The sequence below is a fragment of the Schistocerca gregaria genome, chromosome 1 (genome assembly GCF_023897955.1).
Source record: "Schistocerca gregaria isolate iqSchGreg1 chromosome 1, iqSchGreg1.2, whole genome shotgun sequence".
NCBI classification, from domain to species: Eukaryota; Metazoa; Arthropoda; class Insecta; order Orthoptera; family Acrididae; genus Schistocerca; species Schistocerca gregaria.
The window spans coordinates 649840692-649864417 of record NC_064920.1 but is presented as its reverse complement, the minus strand read 5'-3'; the positions used below and the strand labels follow the sequence as shown (position 1 = coordinate 649864417).

The 23726-nt window shown below is 40.7% G+C and overlaps 1 protein-coding gene across 1 annotated transcript in view; it reads left to right on the top strand.

The window, feature by feature from the left end:
• Positions 1 to 23726, top strand: part of LOC126300076 (platelet glycoprotein Ib alpha chain-like) — a 68350-nt gene that overhangs the window by 5721 nt on the left and 38903 nt on the right. The window contains exons 2-3 of the mRNA XM_049991677.1: positions 11744 to 12043; positions 16805 to 16948. Of these exons, the coding sequence (XP_049847634.1) occupies positions 11804 to 12043; positions 16805 to 16948 (384 nt within the window). The 5' untranslated portion in view covers positions 11744 to 11803. The remainder of the gene's footprint in view (positions 1 to 11743; positions 12044 to 16804; positions 16949 to 23726) is intronic.

The following is a 23726-nucleotide window of genomic DNA, read 5'->3' as shown; positions in this document are numbered from 1 at the left end:
ACTATTGCACATCTTAGTTTTTTGAAAGCTTTTATGACCTTGGGGATATTGCGTTAATTTCCACATAATCAATGTGGTTAGAAGCATAAATTCGGACTCCAAGAAAAGAACTTTGGATGTAAATAATATGTAGACAACATGAAATAACAAAGAAACTGACATAGAAATTAGGGGTCTCCAAATGAATTGCAGACACTATTTTGTCAAAATATGAATTTTTATTAGCTAAAGATTACAAAACACAAGCTCTTCTCTCTACGACAAGAAGAGTAGAAGTAAGTCATTCCAGAGGAAATTCTGGATAATGATACGGTAGAATGATATTTTCACTCTACAGCGGAGTGTGCGCTGATATGAAACTTCCTGGTAGAATAAAACTGTGTGCCGGACCGAGACTCGAAGTAGGGACCTTTGCCTTTCGCGAGCAAGTGCTCTACTGACTGAGCTACCCAAGTTCTACACGCCACATAACACTCTACGCTGGGGCGGGGTGGAGGAAGGCAGATAGCCATCTAATAATCCGCCCACGATAACGTTACTAGAGGCAGAGCAAAAATTCGATTACGATAGTGAACACCAACAATTCTCTTAATCTATTTACGAAATACACGGAGAACACGTCCACTGCGGTCACCATTTAACAACCTCGTTCGGAAATTACTGTACTGTCTTGTGGTCGTCAGGAAAGAACTAACAATCCAGTGTGTTCAGACTGGATTACAATTAAAACGCCTTCTTGGCATGCACAATTTTACAAATGCAAGAACGATAAGGACCACTACAAATCTTGTGATGACAGAAGCCAGGTAAGAGTACAAGACAACGGAAAGAAAATAATAACCAAAATACTGCTCTACAGAGTTACAAAGATGCAACTTTCTACTGAAAGATTCGGTGAGTGTCTACTACGAAAGAGCCCGCGTAGGTATTGGTCGGAGCTGTCGCAGCTGGCGCGCTTATAACGCCCATTCGGCGGAGTGCTGAACGCAGTTGCATTAGTTTCAATTGGTGGATCTCAGTCACATGACTTTTCACGAAGTAGTGCCGTGTTTATACGGAAAGTCTGTTGATGTTTATATCAACTGGCGACGTTTTAATCTGAGCTCTTGAGAGATCTTCAGCTCAGCTTGCTTGTCTGTTGTGCGCCGTGCGGTTCTAGGCTCTACAATGTGGCACCGCGCGACCGCTACGGTCGCAGGTTCGAATCCTGCTTCCGGCATGGATGTATGTGACGTCCTTAGGTAATTTAGGTTTAAGTAGTTCTCAGCAGTTAAGTCCCATAGTGCTCAGAGCCATTTTTGATAAAGGGGCCTCTATGGCAATTATTCCTGTCTTTATTTCTTCAGAGCGTAGGAATAATGAACAATATTTTTTTTTTAATTTATGTAATATAGATTTATTTAATGCGGAGGCCTATTTGCCGATAACATTGGCTAGAAAGCAGTTATCGGGAGCTAGAACGGAATTTGTTTCACACTTTCGGATTTTTATCTCATTATAAAATTTGCAGTATTCTGAATAGAATGATATATATAACTTATAAACTCACATGCGAATATTTTATTTTATGTTTTTTAATATACTCTACACCGGTTGAAAATGTGAAAGTCGTTACGTGCATTACTTCAAGATCTAATAAAATAGGTAACCTTTATTTAGAAGGCTGTGGATTGCTGTGTTATAAAGGTTAAATTACGTCTTTCTATTGGTCATGTCCAGAAGAGGATAGGCACCAAGCCGAGGAAGTTGAAACAAAGCTTGAGAGACAAGAAACTTTCTGATGGTGAAACCATAAGAGGCAGGCCGACAGACAAAATGATCGATGAACTATAGCAGTATTATGGGATGAATTTTATCAAATTTCCTTCAGTATCCATGTGGGTGACCTCAAATTTTTCCTTATTCAGAGAAAATAGCCACTTTTTGCACCATACCGATATAGTGTATCAATCATTTCGTAATTGGTTTTTATTCTGGATATCTAGAAACAGAACATCAGACTGATATCTCCTGTCGATAATGGTAATTGCTTTGTGTCAATAAAGAGAGAAACTAAAAGCAAATTTGATAAAATTCATCCCATAATACTGCTGTAGTTCATAAAGAACGATATTTTCTGAATCCGTGCTATGTGTCATTAGACCGTTACCTTCGAGGTAATTCACAGTATTCGAATACATTATGTGTTCCAAAATCCTACTGAAAATCCTCTTCAGCGATATGGATCTGTCATTTATCGGATTACTCGTATTTCCTTTCTTGGGTATTGGTGTGGCTCATGCAACTTTCAGCTGTCTCGTACGGATCTTTCGTGGAACGAGCCGTTATGGATGACTACTGAGCTCTCTGCATCAGATTACATCCTTATGTATGTTTTCCCGTTACTGCTGGAGAATCAGCGTCTTTTTCACTTGATGAACCAGTGCCTGTTTCGAGAGAAACAAATGCAATGTTTCCTAAACACGTCTGTGCTACCTGTTACCTCAAAACATTAATGCATGTCGTTCTATGGACAGAAATCGTGAGTATGGTTTTAAAATCTGATGGTCGGGCAGAGAATCGTTAACGATTTAAATCATTAGACTGTTCCTGAGGCGCTACATAGAATATCAGTTAAAGCCATTTACCGTCTCTGATGTTCTGTAATCTTCCTTTTCTAAAGCAGTTGTGTAGAAAGTTACACGATGTATTTCTCCGAGAAGACGCCTTTCTTGTAGTTCCTGTGCATGAGACATCAGATGGTTTCTTCTTGGTTTCTCCCTTGTCGCACAGATGTTTCCGACTAGAGAGGAAGCGTTACCACATCCTTCAAACCACAAGGGCAGGAAGGATGAACTTCTTTCTTGGAAACAGTTTCTTTGGTGTTCTCGGATGGCACCGAAGCAGTTTAATAGCTATGCAACAAATTCCTACGTACACCGTTGTACGATTTTTAATGTGTCACACGTTATAGTCAATTATCTTCGTACGTTTCTACTCTTTCAATGTGCGTCTTCTGTAACAGATCTGGAGACCCTCACTACAACAATTCAGTTGCCATATTTTTTTTGTGTATCAAACCTAAATGTCCGACGTGTGTATAAGAAACGTTGTACCACTTGCAACCGTGTAATACAGCGTAATAACAATGGTCGTAAAAATGCGTTAGCCGGCATGGACAGGAGACGAGGACTGCGCTTTTCGATAACATGCGCCACGAAAATTAATCTAGTAAATGAAATTCAACATGAAAGAAGTTCTAGATCACTACTTCAAACAATCATTACTCCAGACGTGCTTATGAGAAATCTCTTTAACTTGAGGTTCCGCTTTGGCAATTATTTGAATTTTGTTCATTACAATTGAACATAAAATGGGCGTATACGCTATGGTGACAAAAATGATGGGATACCTCCTAATATCCTGTTGGACCTCCTTTTGACAGGCGTAGTGTAGCAACTCGACGTGCCATGGACGCAACAAGCGTTTAGTGGTCCCTGCAGAAATATTTACATGGCGGACTGTCATCCGTAAAAATTCCATCGTTGTTTGGGAATATGAAACCCATGAATGACAGCAAATGGCCTCGGAGCAGCCAAACATAACCATTTCCAGTCAATGATCGTTTCATTTTGACCAGAGGAGTCAGTCCGTTCCATGTAAACACAGTCCACATAATTATGGAGCCACCACCAGGTAGTACGGTGCTTTATTGACAACTTGGATCCATGGCTCGGTGGAGTCTGCGCCAAACCCGAACCATACCACAGCTCTTACCAGCTGAAATCGGGACTCATCTGACCAGGGCACGATTTTCCGGTCGCCTAGTGTCCAATCGATATGGGCACGACTCCAGGAGGTGTGCTGCAGGCGATGTCGTGCTGTTAGGAAAGGCACTCGTGTCGATCTTCTGCTGCTATAGATTAACGCCGAATTTCGCCACACTGTCCTAAGCTATACGTTCGTCTCACATTGATTTCTCCGGTTATTTCACGCAGTGTTGCTTGTCTGTCAGCACTGAAAACTCTATGTAAACGCCGCTGCTCTCTGTCGCTTAATGAAGGCCGTCGCCAATGCATTGTCCATGTTGAGAGGTAATGCCTGAAATCTGGTATATTCTCGGCACATTCTTGACACTGTGGATCTCGGAGTATTGAATTCGCCAACGATTTCCGAACTGGAATGTGCTATGCATCTTGCTCCATCTACCATTCCGCGTTCTAAGTCTGTTAATTCCAGGCGCGCGGACATAATCACGCCGGAAAACTTTTTACATGAATCACCTGAGTAAAAATGACAGCTCCACCAATCCATTGACCTTTCATACCTTCTGTACAGCACACTATTGCAATGTGCGTATCGCTGTCCCACGATTTTTGTCGTCTTAGCGTATATGTTACGTTTACTAGTGATTTTTTTCATTGCCATGTGGTCGAAATGGGACAATAGTGACGATTAAAGCTATTTATTCCACTATTGCTGAAGCTACATTCTCACGTGTGTCAGAGATGCAGGTTGTTGTCTTATAATTGCACTCCGAAGCAAAGTAAAGGTTCCACAAGAGCTAGTCTTTAGAGGATTTATAACGACAGAATCAAGATTAAAAATTCAAAAGCCTAAGATCTCAAAAAGCCTCATTTTCCTGTCATGATGAGGAACCGTAGAATACACGGACTGAACTTGGATTGATTAAATCCAGAAACAGTAATCCAAAGGAACCATTATGGATTTCGAAGGATATCTCAAGGTTAATGAGGTGTAATTAGAGAAATTATTTTGAACTATGTTTTTTCCGTACCGATCTCCTGATCAAATGGCCTTTGTAACTTGGACTGCAATTTATATAAAAGTCTTAACAACGTATCACAGCATCATCTCAAGTACATCTAGGAAAGAAAAAAAATGTAAATAAAAAAAGAGCGATATTAAAGTAACTTTGCATGTATGAAAAGTGATTGTTTTTGACAGTTTCTATTTCTGTAATCAACTTCTATATTAACCTATAAAACAGTACTGCGCCAATAACCATACCTTATAGCTGTAACAAGAATTAGACCGATATGGTGCACTATTTACGACAAAAGGCTCGTGTCTGGTAACGTAGATTTTGATTTCCATGGTATCTTTCAGGTCTGAATCATTTCATGTCAATGGCGGGATGGTAGTTTTGAATGCTGTCACGGATGATTTCTTTCTCCATCCCGGCCCATTCGCAGATAATGTTGCGTTTGTAATAGTCTGAATGTCGACGAAATCATATCTGTATCTTTACATCTTTTTCTATTACAAGAAGTTGGGTGGAATTTCTTTCATTCCGCGTTTTTAGAAAGCAAAGGTCGTCGCTGAATGTTTTTGATGAGTACTGTGACTGTCGTAGATTAGCACTCGAACCGGGGGCTTTATGCCAATGTTAAAATAATTGCAGTTATTTTATATAGCTGCAACTGATCATGTTTTATTTCAGTCATAAAACTGTCAGAAGATCACAGAGTTAACCTTTCACTTTTTATAGTAAAAGTAACATCTGGCATCACAGCAAAAACCGTTATAATTTAATGGGTGCAATTAGTTTCCGCTTATTTAAGCGCTTCAAGACGATAATTAGCTTTTGAAATAACGTGGAATTTGGATTATGCGAAATCAAACAGTAGCAACAAGTTTTTTTCAAAAATGATTGTGTAACGTATATAACTTTACTATAATGCTTTAAATATTTATTTTTATAGAAAATGAATTAAGCTCGTAACGCATACCTTAAATAAGAAATTTTTACTTGCAATTTTTCTGTCACGTGAGAAGCGTTTTCTCCTCGGAAAATCTAAAGTAATAGAGAAATTTGGAGTCACGACTTCGTTTGAATTGAATTTTATAGTCATGTACCCGTCACTTATTCTTCCCAGTTCCTACATTAGTAAATTATCCATTTCGGTATGTCTCCGTACCTCTTCAAATGAACTTCCCTTCCTTTTGGTATGTTCTCTAGTCTCAATTCACATGATTTTTACACTTCAGTTCACATCGCTTCTATGCATTTTGATATTTTCCAACAATATCACTTTCCTAAAATTATGAACCAATCCTTTTCTTTAATTAATTGGATATCAAAGTTATAAAGCTGCGGATTTAAATTGTCATGGAAAGCTTTTAGCGCCTACTACCATTCACACAGATAATCCTTCTCGGTTTGAGGTTATACAGTAAATTAGTTAACAGGTAACAACTTTCTTTCGCTTCATCTCCAGTACACTTCTCTGCCTTTATTCTAACAGTTAGCTGTGATCTTTGATACGGTTGTACAGGAAAACCGAACGCTACACTGTGCACCTACTTTCTTTTAATGTAATTGCGATGATACTGTTTTTAGCCAAAACACGTTTATAAAATAAAAAGCTATCAAGACGGAAAAATTATATTAACTTACATGTGAGAATTTCGTTAATATGACCTTTTTTATCTTGAAGTCGAACTCTGTGCTCAAATAGATTATCAGTTACAAGGACGTTTTCCTTCTTATCGTTTAATTATAATCACAACAGCCTTACAGGCGGAGACATTCCGTATACATTTTACCTACCATTTTAGTCGCTAATATGTTTTCAGTTACTTTATAGTCGACTTTCCGCACAAATTAAACAGTAATAGTATTCAATTACTTCATCTCTCTCTGCCTTTTAATGTCTACTTCTTATACGTGAATTCGCCTTTCCTTTCATACAGGCATTTGATACTTACAACTTCTATGACTGATTATTTTGACACTCCTCTTCCCTACAGCGTTCCAAAACAAGCAAGATTTCCTTTTACCTGAAATTTTCCTCTGAGTAATAACTTTAGAAATGAGAAATTCTTGTGAAATAAGGAACCATTGGCTACAGCGGTTCTAGTAAACGTTTAATATCCCTTCGACTCTTCTGTTATTACCACAGTATAACTTTCTATTCGTGAAACGACTCTCTTTAATCTGATAATTTCAACAGTACATTATTTGTCATACAGATTTTGATTACAATCTCGCCTCTTACAATTCCTTTGGACCCCCATGTCGTTCTGAGTCTCATATAGCTCTGCTTCAGAACTGCAGCAGAGCAACTTTCTCTTGGACCTTACTGAACAGTTTTCACCTCTCTTAGAACCTTTCGCAATAATGTTACTCCAACTATGCCACATTTTGCTGAGTTGACACCGGTTTTGATGATAACGCCCTTCCAATAAAAGCTGTATTTAGACTTAGTAGGTGATGTCTTTTTCTGTTTTTATTTCATATTTTAAACTTAAAGAGACATGTTTTCCAGTAATGTGCATATTTCCTCATGTTGCTTATAAATTATTTATTCAGTTTTGTCTTTGGCATGAGAAAATCCTACACTCTAAGTAGCCTATACCGATGATCACCACTTACGTTTACTGAAAAGTAGACGCTCATTTTGTCACCTCTTTAACTGATAATAAATTTTTGTGATACGTCATTTGAATTCATTAAAAATTCTCTTCAAACTTTATTTGCTGGATACAGTTAGCAGTTAAGAATCCAAGAACAGCTTTTTCGTCTGTGAATTATGGTTGCTCTCTTCGTTATAGCTAATAGTGCAAATACAGCTTAAAATGATCATGCCCATCTTCAATTGCATTTTCATATTGCATTTCACAATTAAGTAGATAATCTAGTAGTCTTCTTCGCGGGAAACTGATTTGAACCTGTGCGTCGCTAGCGAAGCGTTTAAAGCAATCCGGTCACCTCTCATCTTAATATTCTTTTTGTCTCATTTCACATTCGCGATATACTGACTTTCTGTCCCTCAGTAATTGATAGGTGGTTGTCATCTAGTCGACAAAAGCAAAATGATTTCGTGTTTTCTATGTTATTTCACTTATAAGTAGCTGATCTAACTTCACGTACACCTCCTTCTTCTCTCCTTTTATAATCGATAATTTACTACAAGATTTAGCTTCGTAAAATTTGATCCTCTAAATCGCAAACATTTCTGCGCGGTTTTCTTTATGGTGTACTGCAGATGCAGACTAACGCTTAGCCTCATTCTGTGTTGGGCAACCAGTGTCCTACATCCTGCCTAATAAGGTCAGTAGAATAAACACACAACGAAATTTTTCTGTGCATAGATTTAGCCTTTATTACTATCGAAATGATATGAGTGGCTTGCTGTTGGTAACTGCTAAGCGCTTCTTGCTCAGGCGCACTTTAAGAGCCTAAAAATGTAGCTTGGGCAGGTAAGATGATTGCTTTACAGCCAATGTGTGTGACGTGATGTCGCAAACAAGCGTGAGGCATTGTGTCTCGTGCCATTTGTTGTGACAGCGATCGCCCCATCCGCAAAACACGTCGCTGTTACAGGAAATCGCAAAAAACTACCGAAGAGACGCAATCAAGTATCCGGTATTTTCACCACTTCCGATTCGGCTGCCGCAAGAAACATTTGCTGCGTCATACCTTATCGTCATTTATGTCGGAAAGGTAGTGGGTAGCTTGTAAGGAAATTCAAGAAAAGGAATGAAAACCCAAGTCGAATACGTATTATGTAGGCCAAATGTAACACTTTTAGACGGAAACCAGAAATTCTTAAAATAATAATTACCTAATCCTCATTTACACAAAAAATCCTCAACTCTTTATTGGGTAAACTTTAATTTCTCTCGTCAGTTTTTGTCCTCTTCCATTTCCTTAAACCCCATTAGGTCACTTAAATTTTAGCATCCTTCCCTAACATCACGTCTCAAACATTTCGATTCTGTTCTGTTTCGTACAGCCGATGATTCGTTTGTGTACAGTTCTGTGTTCCTGGCGCACATTCTCAGACATTTCGCCACGTTAAGGCGTATATTTGGTACCAGTAAACTTGAGGATTTGCGCAGAGAGTTTTGTTACTACTAGCTGATGTTAAGTAGCATTTATCCTCTCTGATTTCTATTGCACATATTCGCCCGTTCCTCTGCCCTCCGTTTCTTTCCCAGGCGTAGCATTCGAATCCGATGTATTTATTTCACTTTCACCTCATTCACATACTGTATTAGACGTTCCATTCTTCAATAAATGAAGGTTTTATCTCGTTATTCGTAATGAATCCTACCGATGTAATAGCCTTATCAGATGCAGCTGACATTTCCCTATACGCATCTGAACAGATATCTTAATCTTTGTTCGATTTCACTTCATTTATCCTACTACATATAGCAGTAGCCTTTGAACTTCTGTTTTCAGGTTTTCTATAGTCCACTACAGTTAGACTTACGACTCCGAATCAGGAAATTTTACCCAAGCATTAGTTTTTCAATCTTTTTCCCTTGGTCACTTGCGCTGGATAAAGGCTAAACAAATAAGGACGAACAAATATGATAGCGACGCATAATAGGTGAAAGCAGCATATCAACATGCTATATATTGTAACTGAGAATCAGCAGTAGCACGCAAAAGAAATCAGTATAAACAACTGAGAATAGTTGCGACTGAGGGAAGTATTTCAACAGAAGTTGCACATTAGTACATGAAAATCTGGTGACCGAGGACACTGTAAGGGACAGTTCTAAGAGAATTACTATAAACAGTAAGAGAGTCATGTTTTCATAAAACTAGTGACAGTACCGATGAGTATAGAAAAAGAGTTCACGGTAATCCATGCAGATTAGATAATACGATACCATCAGTGAATAAAATTTCAAAATGTCAGTAGTAAAATCTACAAAAAAATCTACAGGAAATAATAAATTTACAAGCATGAAAATTGTAAGTATAGAAGTCTGAGTGAAAAAAGGTGGAGCCAAAAAAATACATCTGAAGCCTGCAAAGTTAAACTGAGCCTCTAGAAAGCGAGACAGCATGGTCCCACAATCGAAAACTGTCAGCTATGTCGAGAACTGTGTGCAGATATTCATTCACGCGGGCTATGCGGGCTTGACTGCAAAGTTTAGAGTAGTTTTACTTTGTTACGAAGTCTCATTGCGTGGAAGGTTGTGGTGTAATTTAGGAAATTATTAGCTAAAGTTATAGTTTATGAAGCTTGTATGTGATGCTGATGGTAACAGCTCGATTATTAACACTATAATCGAACTATACTAAGGTGGCAAAAGTCATAGGAAAGCCGTATGCACATACAGATGGCGTGGCGTACACAAGGTGCAAAAGGGCAACGTATCGGTGCAAGTGTCATTTGTGAGTGACACATGTGAAAAGTTTTCAGACCGCAAGACGGGCATTTGGATACGGAATGGTAGTTGCAGCAAGGCGCATGGGACATAACACTTCGGAAATCGTTAGGGAATTCAATATTCGGAGAGCCGCAATGTTAAAAGTGTTGAAACAATACCATATTTCAGGCATTAGCTCTCACCACGGGTAACTCAGTGGCCACGACCTTCATTTAACGGTCGAGAGCAGCGGCGTTTGCATAGAGTTATCAGTGCTAACGGACAAGCAACAATGCATGAAATAGCCGAGGGAATGAATGTGTGACGTACGACTAACGTATCCTGTAGGACAGTGCGGCGAAATTTGGCGTTAACGGGCTATGGCAGGAGATGACCGACGCGAGTGCCTTTGATATCAGCACATCACCTGCAGCGGCTGTTCTGGGCTCGTGACGATATTGGTTGGACCCTAAACGACTGGAGGTCCTTGACCTGTTCAGATGGGTCCCGATTTCAGTTTGTAGTGTAATGTAGTGTAGTGTGGTGTAGTATTAGCGTTCGAGTTTGGCGCAGACCACAAGTTGGTGGTGGGTCCACAATAGTAAAGGCTGTGTTTACATCGAATGGACTGGGTCCTCTGGTCCGACTAAACTGATCACTGACTGCAAACAGTTATAATCGGCTACTTGGAAAGTGTTTGCAGCAGCTATAGACTTTATTTTTAAGGATGACAGTGCGCCATGTCACGTGGCCAGAATTGTCCCCCGATTGGCCTGAAGAACATTGTGGACAGTTCGAACGATTACTTGGGAACCAGGATCGCTTAACATGAATCGCATAGAACATTTAACGGGACGTAATCGAGATAGTTTGTGCACAAAATTCCGCACCGGCAGTACTTTCACAATTATTGACGGCGACAGGGGTAGCGTGACTCACTATTTCTGCAGCGCACTTCCGATGACTCATTCTGTCCATGCCATGTGGAGCTGCTATATTACCACAGGGAAAGGATGGTCCGTCACTGTATGACGGGGTATCCCGTGACTTTTCTCACATCACTGTATGTCCAGCATCATAATTTGTATTGTATTGTATTGTATGTTAACCGGGGAACTAGAAACGACGGAAAGGCCCCGTCTCGCCCCAGCCACAGTGGTCCACAAATCCACGACGACTATGGCAGTCCACGTCACCCCACCATCGTCCCACACCGAACCCAGGGTTATTGTGCGGTTCGGCCCCCGGTGGACCCTCCAGGGAACGTCTCACACCACACGAGTATAACCCCTGTGTTTGCGTGGTAGAGTAATGGTGGTGTGCGCGTACGTGGAGAACTTGTTTGCGCAGCAATCGGCTACAAAGTGTAACTGAGGCGTAATAAGGGGAACCAGCAAGCATTCGCCGAGGCAGATGGAAAACCACCTTAAAACCATCCACAGACTAGCCGGTTCACCGGACCTCGACAGAAATCCGCCGGACGGATTCGCGCTGGGGACCACGAGCTCCTTCCCGCCCGGAAAGCCGTGCGTTAGACCACACGGCCAATCGGGCGGACTCTGCATGATAATTTACTGCACGTCGCTTGTCCCGAAGTTCGAAAATATATATGTTTTTCAACTTTCAGACAACGCTTCACCCACTTTGCACCGCCTGGGGAGCCAGTAGATGCCCCCGTGAAGCCGGCATGCGGCTGTTGGTGGTACTGCGGCTGTTGGCAGCAGTGTGCGCGTCGCGGCTGGAGCTGCCACTGCAGCAGCCGGCGCCGGAGGACCCGTGCCACAGCGGCGCCGCGGCCGCCGTCCTGGCCGCCAACCAGCTGCGCGCCGCCCCGCGCTGCTGCCCCTCCTTCCGAGGACTGTTCGTCCACAGGAACCTCATTACGGACATTCCTGAGGACTGGCTTCTGCCCTGTCCGCACCTCGAGGTAACTGCTTTGTTGGTTTACTACTGTCTACTCACTGTGTTTTAGTTCGCCGACTTCCATTTTTGTCACCCATTCCACCACACGTATCCGGACACCCATCCGATCCTGCACATGAATGTTGCTTATTGACTTACAAGAAAAATTTTGCTAGAGATTTGTTTTTTCTTATTTTTTTACTAGGACACACAATTTATTTTATAGCACATGTTTACTGTTCTTCAGCATGTATACCTGTTTCTTAGTGACGACAGTCCAATAGCTTTTAAACTTTAGTATTTCAACACAGACACCATTTACAGCTACATCTAAGTCTACATCTACATGATTACTCTGCGGTTCACAATTAAGTACCAGTCAGAGTGTTCATCACACTACCTTTAAGCTGAAACTTCCTGGCAGATTAAAACTGTGTGCCCGACCGAGACTCGAACTCGGGACCTTTGCCTTTCGCGAGCAAGTGCTCTACCATCTGAGCTACCGAAGCACGACTCACGCCCGGCCCTCACAGCTTTACTTCTGCCAGTATCTCGTCTCCTACCTTCCAAACTTTACAGAAGCTCTTCTGCGAACCTTGCAGAACTAGCGCTCCTGAAAGAAAGGATATTGCGGAGACATGGCTTAACCACAGCCTGGTGGATGTTTCCAGAATGAGATTTTCACTCTGCAGCGGAGTGTGCACTGATATGAAACTTCCTGGCAGATTAAAACTGTGTGCTCGACCGAGACTCGAACTCGGGACCTTTGCCTTTTGCGGGCAAGTGCTCTACCATCTGAGCTACCGAAGCACGACTCACGGTACTCCTGGAAACATTCCTTACCATAGAAACAAATAAAATTTCTTTCAATAATTTTGCATCACTTATTATTTTATTTGGCTGGTTTGTGCTTACACAGATCGGAAGGTGTGGAGACTGTGTCTCAGAAGCTGTCAAGTGGAGATTGTTTTTAAGTAGATGTACTTTGCGTTTATTTTTGGTGGGTTCGGATGTTACGGTATTGAGTATAATTACAGTAGCATTGTGGTCACAAATCCTTGTATCGATCATGGTGCTCCATATTTCTTCAGGATTATTTCGGTCTAATGGCTCAAGTATGGTGTCACAGGAGAAGGGAAACGAAGAACATGGACAGGTTCTTTCATGAATGGAATTAGTCGAACCCTGGTGCCCACCCTGGAAAACTTAGATAGAACTGCTGGTTATAACATGGTGTTGTGCTACTACGCGCGAAGTGTGTGCTATGGACTTTAAAAGTAGCGTTTTATAGTGCTCAGAAATTTACGAATGATAGCGGACTGTTTGGCTATGTCTTCAACAGCGTTCCCCTTGATTCTCGAGTGACACCTTGTTACTGATAATCATATGTGTCAGATGTTGCATTCGTTTTAGTGATTGCAAGCTGCCATTCCTCCAAAAGGCACACAGTAACGAGTAATTTAAATTAATCCCGTCTTCGATATCTGTAAATTGTTGTCCCTAGCCACTAGTATCACTTTGTGTTTCAAGTCGTTCCTTCATTCTGAGCAGTAATCGTCATGTTTTACGGCCACAATACGTTTTGACTACATACCTGTCCCACCTGTGGGGTCGCTCTGGAGAAAATCTGGCTCACGTATCTTGTGTCTGTTCTGACTGGCGTTTCTCAAGCAGAAAAAATTCTCGCTGCAGCTGGGTCGTCCTGCGCTGCCGGAAATGAATGGTGCCGCATAGCTAATAGAATATGCGCTGATATACACCAACAAGCTCTATTATAATGAGGGAGTAGAGAACTTGTGTACAGATTTGCAGAACGTAATGGCCTCTGTTATATAATGATGAGGGACATTAATGCAAAAATAAAAAAAAATTAAATATTAATACTAAGGAAGAAGGAAAATTAGAATTTAATGTTCCGTCGACGACGATGTCCTCTAACATTGAGCAGAAAGTGGTGTTGCGTAAGGCTAGTTAAGGAAATTCTGAGTGTTTCTTTAGAAGGAACCACCCCGGCATTCGTCATGAGTAATTTAGGAAAAACCTAAATCTGAATGCATAAACATTTCCAAAATACGAGTCTACTCTGACACTGAGCAGAAAGTGGTGTTGCGTAAGGCTAGGTAAGAAAATTTTGAGTGGTAGTTTGAAAGGGACCATCCCGACATTCGTCGTGAGCGATTTAGGAAAAATATAAATCTGAATGGGTAAACATTTGCAATATCTTACTACCTCGGCATCTAGCTTGGTAAAAATAAAATAAGTGTAACAAACATTAGATTACATTGGGTGTGACAGCAGAAATGACAAAGGTCATACACTAATGTTCTTCCAGGAAAATATTAAAACAGAAATGACAAAGGTCATACACTAATGTTCTTCCAGGAAAATATTAAAATATATTTGCAAGGATCAAATCGAACAGAAAATGAGGTTCTTGTATTTTATCAAATAATAAATGGTACACTGAGAAGACTACTTGCTTGTTTCTGACACCTGAACAGTCGTTTCAACCTAGCTAGTAGTAGTGTATCTGTAACGTAGTTGTTATTGTTGTGCTCTTCAGTCCAAAGGCTGGTTTGACCGGCCCGAGTGCTAGTCTCTTCTGAGCTAATCTCCATCATCTTTGATTAACTGCTGCAACCTACAGACATTTGAACGTGCCCACAGTACACATTCCATGCTGTCGTTCTACAGATTCAGTCCGATGCACTTTGGTCCACCATCTAACTGCCGATTCCACGGTGCCTGAGGTTCCAAAGTCTGCCCAATTCGATTCGGCATCTCTTCATTAATTATCGAATCCACCGATCTAACCATGAGTACTCTTCAGTAGCGCCAAATTTCAAATGTTTGTCCTCTCTTCTTATCTGAAGTGCCTATCGTCCATTTTTCACTTCTATTTAAATCTACAAGCTATACAAATAACTTCTGGAAACCTTATTAACATTTTAATTTATATTAGTTATTAATAAATTTCTATTACTCATAAAAGCTTTTATTGCTATCGCTAATCTGCGTTTTATATACTCTCTACTTCGACAATTATTAGTGGTTTTGCTGCCCGACTAGCAAAACTCATCTAATGCATTTACTATCTCAAATCCTAATCTAATCTCCTCAGTATATCCGGATTCAATTGGAACACCTTCCATTGCTATTATTTTCATTTCGTTTATGGTTCAAATGGCTCTGAGCACTATGGGACTTAACTTCTGAGGTCATCAGTCCCCTAGAACATAAAACTACTTAAACCGAATTAACCTAAGGACATCACAAGCACCCATGCCCGAGGCAGGATTCGAATCTACGACCGTAGCGATCGCGCTGTTCCAGACTGTAGATCCTAGTACCGCTCGGCTACCCCGGTCGGCTTTTCGTTTATTTTCATCTTATAAGCTCTTTTCAAGACACTATTCATTACATTGAACTGGTCGTCCAAATTTTACCCGTCTGTGATAAAATAACAGTTTTATTGAACTTTAATCGCATGTCCTAATTTCTCCTTGGTTTCCTGAACTGTTTGTCGATTCTACGCATAAATAGAGCTGAGGATGGGTACAACCTTTATTCCTTCTCAACTACTGCTTCTCTCTCATGTTATATGTTTCTTATAACTGCAGTCTGGTTTCTTTACATTCTGTAGATAACCTTTCACTCGCTCTATTTTTCGCCACTACCTTTAGACATTCAAAGAGTGACTTCCTGTCACATTTTCAAATTTTTCCATAAATCAATAAACGACGAAATGTACGTTGTCCTTTATTAAAGATATCTGGATGGTACGAAAAGTTGCAGTGGTCTCTAAATAACGAAAAGTATGAGGTCATCCACATGACTGCTAAATGGAACTCGTTAAACTTCGGTTACACGATAAACCAATCTAATCTCAAAGCCGTAAATTCAACTAAATATCTAGGTATTACAATTACAAACAACTTCAATTGGGAGGAAAACATAGAAAATGTTGTGGGGAAGCTAACCAAAGACAGGACACTTAGAAAATGTAACAGACCTACTAAGGAGACTGCCCACATTACGCTTGTCCGTCCTCTTTTAGAATACTGCTGCACAGTGTGGGATCCCTACCAGATAGGACTGACGGAGTACATCGAAAAAGTTCAAAGAAATTCAGCGAAATTCTCGAAATATGGGAGAGTGTGTCACAGAAATGATACAGGATTTGGGATGGACATCATTAAAAGAAAGGCGTTTGTCGTTGCGAAGGAATCTTCTCACGAAATTCCAGTGACCAATTTTCTCCTGCGATTGCGAAAATATTTTGTTGACGCCGACCTACATACGGAGGAACGATCACCAAGATAAAATAAGGGAAATCAGAGCTCGTACGGACAGATATAGGTGTTCATTCTTTCCGCACGCTATACGAGATTGGAATAATGGAGAACTGTGGAGGTGGTTCGATGAGCCCTCTACCAGGGTATTCATGTAGATGTAGATGTACATGCAAGGTCTTTCAGAGCTATGTCAAATTCTTGCGCGTTTTGTTATATCTCCTATCATCTTCCAGTTCCTTTTATGTGTACATAATGTTTATATTTGTCTCTCACGTGAAGGCCACATACTCCTCTCTCATTCCAGTCCTCCCTTCTTTACTTAGTACTGCCTTTCCACAGATCTCTTAATTTGTGAGGTATATGAATATCTTTTTGTGTCAGCGTCATTGCCATATCAGGGAAACTAATGACCGGAACTGTAGGTTCAGCAATAAACTCCGTTCAGGAGGAATGAGGCCCTTAGTGTGATGTTGGTGTGCTAATGCCCGCAGGAGCTGAGCGTGTCCAGCAACGCACTGCAGCGGCTGCCCGACCGCCTGCTCTCGGCCGCCTCCAGCCTGCGCCGCCTGCAGGCCTCCCGCAATCGCCTGGACAGCCTGCCGCCCCTGCTGCTACGCAACGCCACCTCGCTGCGGGTACGTACAGCGGCGTCCGTGATGTCCCAAAACATTAAGCTCTACGTAACCCGCTTCCAAATCCACCAAGTGGTCAGCGTACCTGACACGTCAACCGTGCCACGTCTCATTCGTAAACTCGAAAAAGGGTACTGCGCTTCATGTAATACTGGTTCTTACAGTCAAGTTATATGCAAAACAGGCTAACATCAGCATCCACCAAAATACATCAATTACCTTTTCTTTTCAGTTGCATCTACTATCTTCAGGCAGTCCTGTACAATATTCTCCATGTCTGCATAACTACCGCTGTCTCCATCTATTTGAAGCTGGTTATTACAATGAAGAGCGTAAGAAACTAGTACAGCTGCTCAGTATCGTTTAGGACCTCCGCGAGCACGCAGAAGTGCGGCAACACGACGTGGCATGGACTCGGCTAATGTCTGTAGTGGTGCTGGAGGTAATTTCCCCACGAATCCTGCAGAGCTGTCCATAAATCCATAAGAATACGGGGAGGGGGTGATGGTGGGGGGGGGGGGGGGGAGATGTCTTCTGAACAGCGCGTTGCAAGGCATACCAGATCCGCTCAATAATGTTCATGTCTGGGGAGTTTGGTGACCTGCGGAAGTGCTTAAACTCAGAAGAGTGTTCCTGCACCAACTCTGTAGCAATTGTGAACTTGGGGGATGTCGCATTGTCATGCTGGAATTGCCCAAGTCCGTCCTAATGCACAACAGACATGAATTGATGTAGGTAATCACACAGGATGCTTACGTACGTGTCACCTGTCTATGTCGTATCATTGCAGAGCCTCCACCAGCTTGAACAGTCCACTGCTGACATGTAGGGTCCATGGATCCATGAGGTTGTCTCCAATACCGTACACGTCCATCCGCTCGATACAATTTGAAACGAGACTCGTCTCACCAGTCATCAACAGTCCAGTTCGGTGGAGGCGAGGAGTAAAGCTTTGTGTCGTGCAGTCATCAAGGGTACAAGAGAGGGGAGAACCCGTATCTAAGATGTTTCGCTGAATGGCTCACACGCTGACACTTGTTGATGGTCCAGCATTTAAATCTGCAGCAATTTGCTGAAGCGTTGCAATTCTTTCACGTTGAACGATTCTCTTCAGTCATCGTTGGTCCCGTTCTTGCAGGGTCCTTTTCTGGCCGCAGCGATGTCGGAGACTTGATATTTTACCGGATTCCTGACATTCACGGCACACTCGTGAAATGGTCATACGGGAAAATCCCCACTTCATTGCTATCTGGGAGACGCTGTGTCCCATTCTTCGTGCACCGACTATAATACCACGTTTAAATTCACTTAAATCTTGATAACCTGCCATTGCAGCAGCAGTAACCGATCTAGCAACTTGTCGTCTTATGTAGGGATAGCGGACAACCGCGCCGTATTCTGACTGTTTACATGTCTCTGTATTTGAATAAGCGTACCTACACCAGTTTCTTTGGCGCTTCAGTGTATACTGAAACCCAGGTCTTCTCCACAAATTCTTCCTCCAGCCATCATTCCTCACATACTTCGGTACCAAGCTGACGATTGCTTGATGCCGCAGGATGTGACCAGTCCTAAAAATTGATTTCTTCTTTCAGTCGAATTGTGTCATAGATTTCATCTTTCCCCAATTCTATTCAGTAACTCCTCAATAGTTACTAGATTTATCTAGTTAATTTTCAACACTTTTGTGTAGCACAACATTTATAACGCAACTGTTATCTCCTCAAACTCTTACGGGGATACGCGAGATGCCGCAAGTAATGAGGCCAATGAGTAGTGGCACTGCCTCAGTAGAATGTGGTACAAGTTGAGAATTTGGGTCTGACGAGAGGCGTGCTAGGGTAGCCCGTGCGGTGACCACAGTGTCCGGGTTGGGTACTAGTCAGCGCATCTGCCTACTAAACAGCTCGGATGCATCGTATTTTTGCGGAAAGATCATTAATCCGAGAAAGGATACCTTACACAAGACGATAAATGTATTCTGTTGACCGTAAGTTACTGAAACTGTATTTATTCCTTGCTATTAAGGTACAGATAAATCTGTGGAATAAAATAGATAACCTTACGTTTACATTTATGGAATCTATGACGGAAACAACTACTAGTAAACACAAGAAAAAATTCGCAAAGTTACAAACTAATGTATCAGCCACAAGCAATTCGGCGATGTCTGATACTGTTGTTAACAAGTCGGAGAGAGTGTTATCTCAAGGCGAGTTTTCTGCCGTTGGAAAAGCAGGAAACTATGCTGTAACATCTAACAGAGTACTAGTTGAAAATATTAATGCGTTTATAGAAGCAGGTATACGAGATCTCCCCTAGGAAACTGCAAATGCAGTACGAATCGAAACCACCAGGGTCTTACGCCACAGTAAACCTCTGGAAAGTAATTTAACAAAAGTCAAGAGGAAGGCTCACAGAGATTTAAACGCAGATGAAAAGATAGTGGTTCTTCCTGCTGATGACTTGAATGCTACTGTTGTTATTAATACAGAGGATTATCGAAGAAAAATTTTGAACCTTTGAACCGCAGGAAAGTCCAAAAAAGTTATGAAGGACCCTGCAGCCGGCGTACTGAGGAAAAGAAATAATGTGAGTAAGTCATTCACTTCTATTGAAAAAGAAGATAAAGGAGCTTTGTCGAAGAGTGAAGCTGTGTCCTAGACTGTATGGTGTACCCAAAATTCATGAAATAGATTTTCCTTTGAGACCTATAGTTAGTGTAATCAATTCAGCGACGTACGAAATAGCGAGACATCTAGCAACTCGTTTACAAGCTTATATTGGGAAAACTGACTCATATATAAAAGACTCGCGTCATTTTATTGAAAAACTTCAAGGACTAATTCTGGTTCCTGAATATATTCTTGTGAGTTTTGGCATACTGTCCTTATTCACTATGATTAAAGTTAAAGAAGTTATGATTTTCATTATCGAAATTTTTCCAAGAGACATGACTGCTCCTTTTAGACATTGCCTTACTTCGAGTCAGTTCCAGTGGGACGATCAATTTTATGAGTAATTTGACGGTGTAGCAATGGGTAACCCATTAGGTTCTGCGATCGCTAATTTCTGTATGGAGAAATTCGAACAATCTGCTTTGGACAAAACCAATAAGCAACCATCTCGCTGGTATCGGTTTGTGGATGGCACATTTGTAATTTGGTCCCATGGTAGAAAGTCTTTGAACGAATTCTTCGATCATCTAAATAAAATTAATCCAAAAATCCAGTTCACCATGGAAATGGAAACTGATAATAGAATGTCTTTCTTGCATGTGTTAGTGATGAGACGGTCCGATGGAAGTTTGGAACATAGTATTTAGAAAGTAACAAATACCGACAGATATTTGCATAAAAACTGCAATCACCATCCACAACCAAAGAGGGGTGTCATTAAGAGTCTTGTCGATAGAGCCAAGCGGATATGCACATCGGAAATAATGTACCACAACGACGGAAAAATGCAGTTTCTCCCCTTTTATTAAAAAAGTAATGGATCAGATCGGTAAGATTCTACCTAAACATGACATCAGATCAGTCTTTAGACCAACAAAGAAAGTAAGTGAAGTACTCATAGCTATGATGGATAAACGTCCTCCTCTATTGGCATGAGGTGTACGTGTGGTAAAGTTTATACTGGAAATACCAAGAGGAGCGTAAATACACGGCTAAAAGAGCACAAAAGTCTTTGTCGACCAGGAAAAGTAAAGAAATCAGCTGTAGCAGAGCATGCTCTTCAGTCAGGAAACCACGAAGTGAAGTTTCCTGAAACAGAAATTTTGTCTACAAAGTCAAATTATTATCCACGACTATGGAGGGCAGACATTGAAATTTAAAAGCGTCAGTATAATTTTAATAGAAAAGAGGAGGCAATGAAACTCAGCGACATATGGACAGTAGCTCTGCAGAGTCGCTAGACAATTTTATCTTTGACGATGCAGTCGATAGTTAAGTTTTATCTCTGCTCATAACGTACTGCTTCGACCTCGCCCCCTTTGCCACAGTATATTTGTCACTCTCGGAAGTCCGACCAGTCAGTCGGCAAGACTCAGCGGTGGGACACCTCTGAAGATGTCCAGCGCAGTCCTGCACGAAACGTCAGTAACAGAAGAGTTTCTTAGACCACGACCTCACGCCCCGAAACGTTTTCCAGCAGCTATGTCATCCGGTTGTGAAAATATTTATTCTATATACCATCAGTACCTATAAATCTCAAATTTATCTAGGAGATTCACACATCAAATGCCGTAGGCAGATTGCAGAAAGTACCAACTGGCACTATTTTATTATTGAATGCTCGTAAAATTTGGTGTCTGAACATATAAATAGCAGCCACAATAGAGAAGCTCTTCTGAAACCCAAACTGTGATTTGCTGAGGATCGTATTCTTGCCAAGTTGAGATACTATTCCAGAATATATTATCTTCTCAAAAATTTTGCAAAATGATGTTAGCAGTGAAACAGGTTGGTAGTTATTGACATCTAACGGCAGATTTCAGTATCTCAGACAAAATTGGCGTGAGTTAGTGACGGATTACGTATTTGAGATACCACTAGGCGTTTATTTGACAACAAATCTTTAATATTCTACTGGAAAAGCCAACAAAAACCATATGAGCTTTTATTTTTGAGATAACGTATATTTTTTTGAATTTCAGAAGATGTTGGTGAAACACTTACTTCATTACATTTTATGATGGTTGCTTTTTCCACCTACTGTTGTGATTTTTCTCTAAAATGTTTATTGTCATTCTTTCTACTTTATTTAAGAAGTGATTATCGAACGTATTTGCTACCTGTGACAGATTATTTATAGCTCTTCCATTCCGTTCAGTGGAGATGTTATCTTGTTTTGTGGGTGATTGTCTTGTCTCTCGTTCCACTACATGTCATATAGACTTATGTACATGGATTGAATTACTGATTTCTGACTTAAATTACAGGTTACTAGATATTTTAAATAATTTTTCTCTGTAATTTTGTGTGGTTTTTGTAGTGTGCTACTACTGACGGATCCCTACTTCCTTTTGCCAATAGATACATTTCCCTTTTCCTTTCACAAGATCATTAAATCCCTCTACTGATCCACGTATTTTTACATGTTTGTTTGATGTCCTTTCTGATTAATTTACACAGCATTTTCAGATAATGTTGTGAATTTATCATGTATTAAATCTTATGTTGGCATTCGGTTCATTATCAGTTTCATCTGAGTTCATCTCTTGTAAACTATACTTACAAAAAATTTGTCCTGGAATCATTTATTACTCTAACCGATTTCCACTGAGGAGTATCGATACTGTAAAGCACTATGTTACTTATCGTAACTAACTGTGCACCATGATAAGAGAGAGCATTTGTTACTGGGTAAACAGTTACATTTTTGCTTCGAGTTTCACAGAGGAAAACATTATCAATTTTGGTTCTTCTGTCGTCATACATTTAATTACTGAGATAAATTATAGTATCCAAATAAGGTTTCTAGATCATTATTCCTATCAGAATCCTTTAAGAAATTTACATGGAAGTCACCAGTGATTGTTAACTGCTTGCTGCTATCTGACAGATGGCATAGTAAGGAATCTGGATTCCTCATAAAGAGTTCAATATTTCTCAGTGCTTGTCTATATACAGTTAGAATCAAAAGTGAACTGATCAGTACAAAATCTACTTGTCTCTATGGTTTTGAAACTGTGGTCTGTCTTGAAATATGTAAAAGTCCTCCTGTTCCCATATTAGTCGCGCATGCAACTTGTCTAACGGCATGTTTGTGATGCTCAGATAGGCACAGAATGTCTATCTTTTCGGAGCTCCCTAACTTTTCCTAACAGGCAATAAGCTTTTCTACCTTATTAGCCAGCTCTCTAGTATTTTGACGAAATAAGTTAACCTTACTTCTCTGTGCATACTTAAGCATTTTGTGGGGCCCTTCTGTTACTTTCATATCTCTCAAAAGATGTGCCTAAATGCTGATTCTAACTTGAAAAAATTGCCTCTGTGACACCGGTAACCACAGGGGTGTAGCTATGTGTGCTGATATAAACAAAGTTTCACCAAAGATGCAAATTTAATGACGCAAGTCAGTATTGTAACTACCATGTATAAATATGACAAAAACGTAGATCATATTTAGAGTCTAACATTTTAGATTTTATAACTTAAGTAAAATTTACAATATAACCATAGATGAACAATGGAATATGGATATGGGGATATGGGACCAAGCAAGCACCCTCATAGAAAACATCCGATGCACACCGTGCTTCCAAGACTACTGCAACAATTAAACCGACAGGGCAAATGGTACTGCAGTACCTCGACAGGGGTCTTCCCTGTGTGACTGCGGAACTTTCAATCAGCACATGATTAGCTGCGTGGGAAATAAATGTCTCACGGAATAACGAATACGAAATAATACGGCAATAGCAGATGCACTCCTAACATTCATTGGAAATACTGGAATTAACTCCTACTGAACTCGGACCTCGCGTCGTTTTGAATTAATGGGTACTACCGTGCTGTGTGGTTACTCCTTCTTTCCTGCAAGTGTACTTATCTCGTATGAAACTCATTTCATCAGTTACAAAATATACAATACTAACAATAGACACAGTTTTTAAGAGCCATTATCACAAATTTTACAGTTAATCTCTGAGCGCAAACAGTGAATGACTCTTAACTGCATGCTTTCGCTTATTTGTAACTGCATTCACTGTGCTTCTGGAAGACAAAATTCCCATTTGATCTCGTGCACGTGAGTATTATGCAACAACCTCATT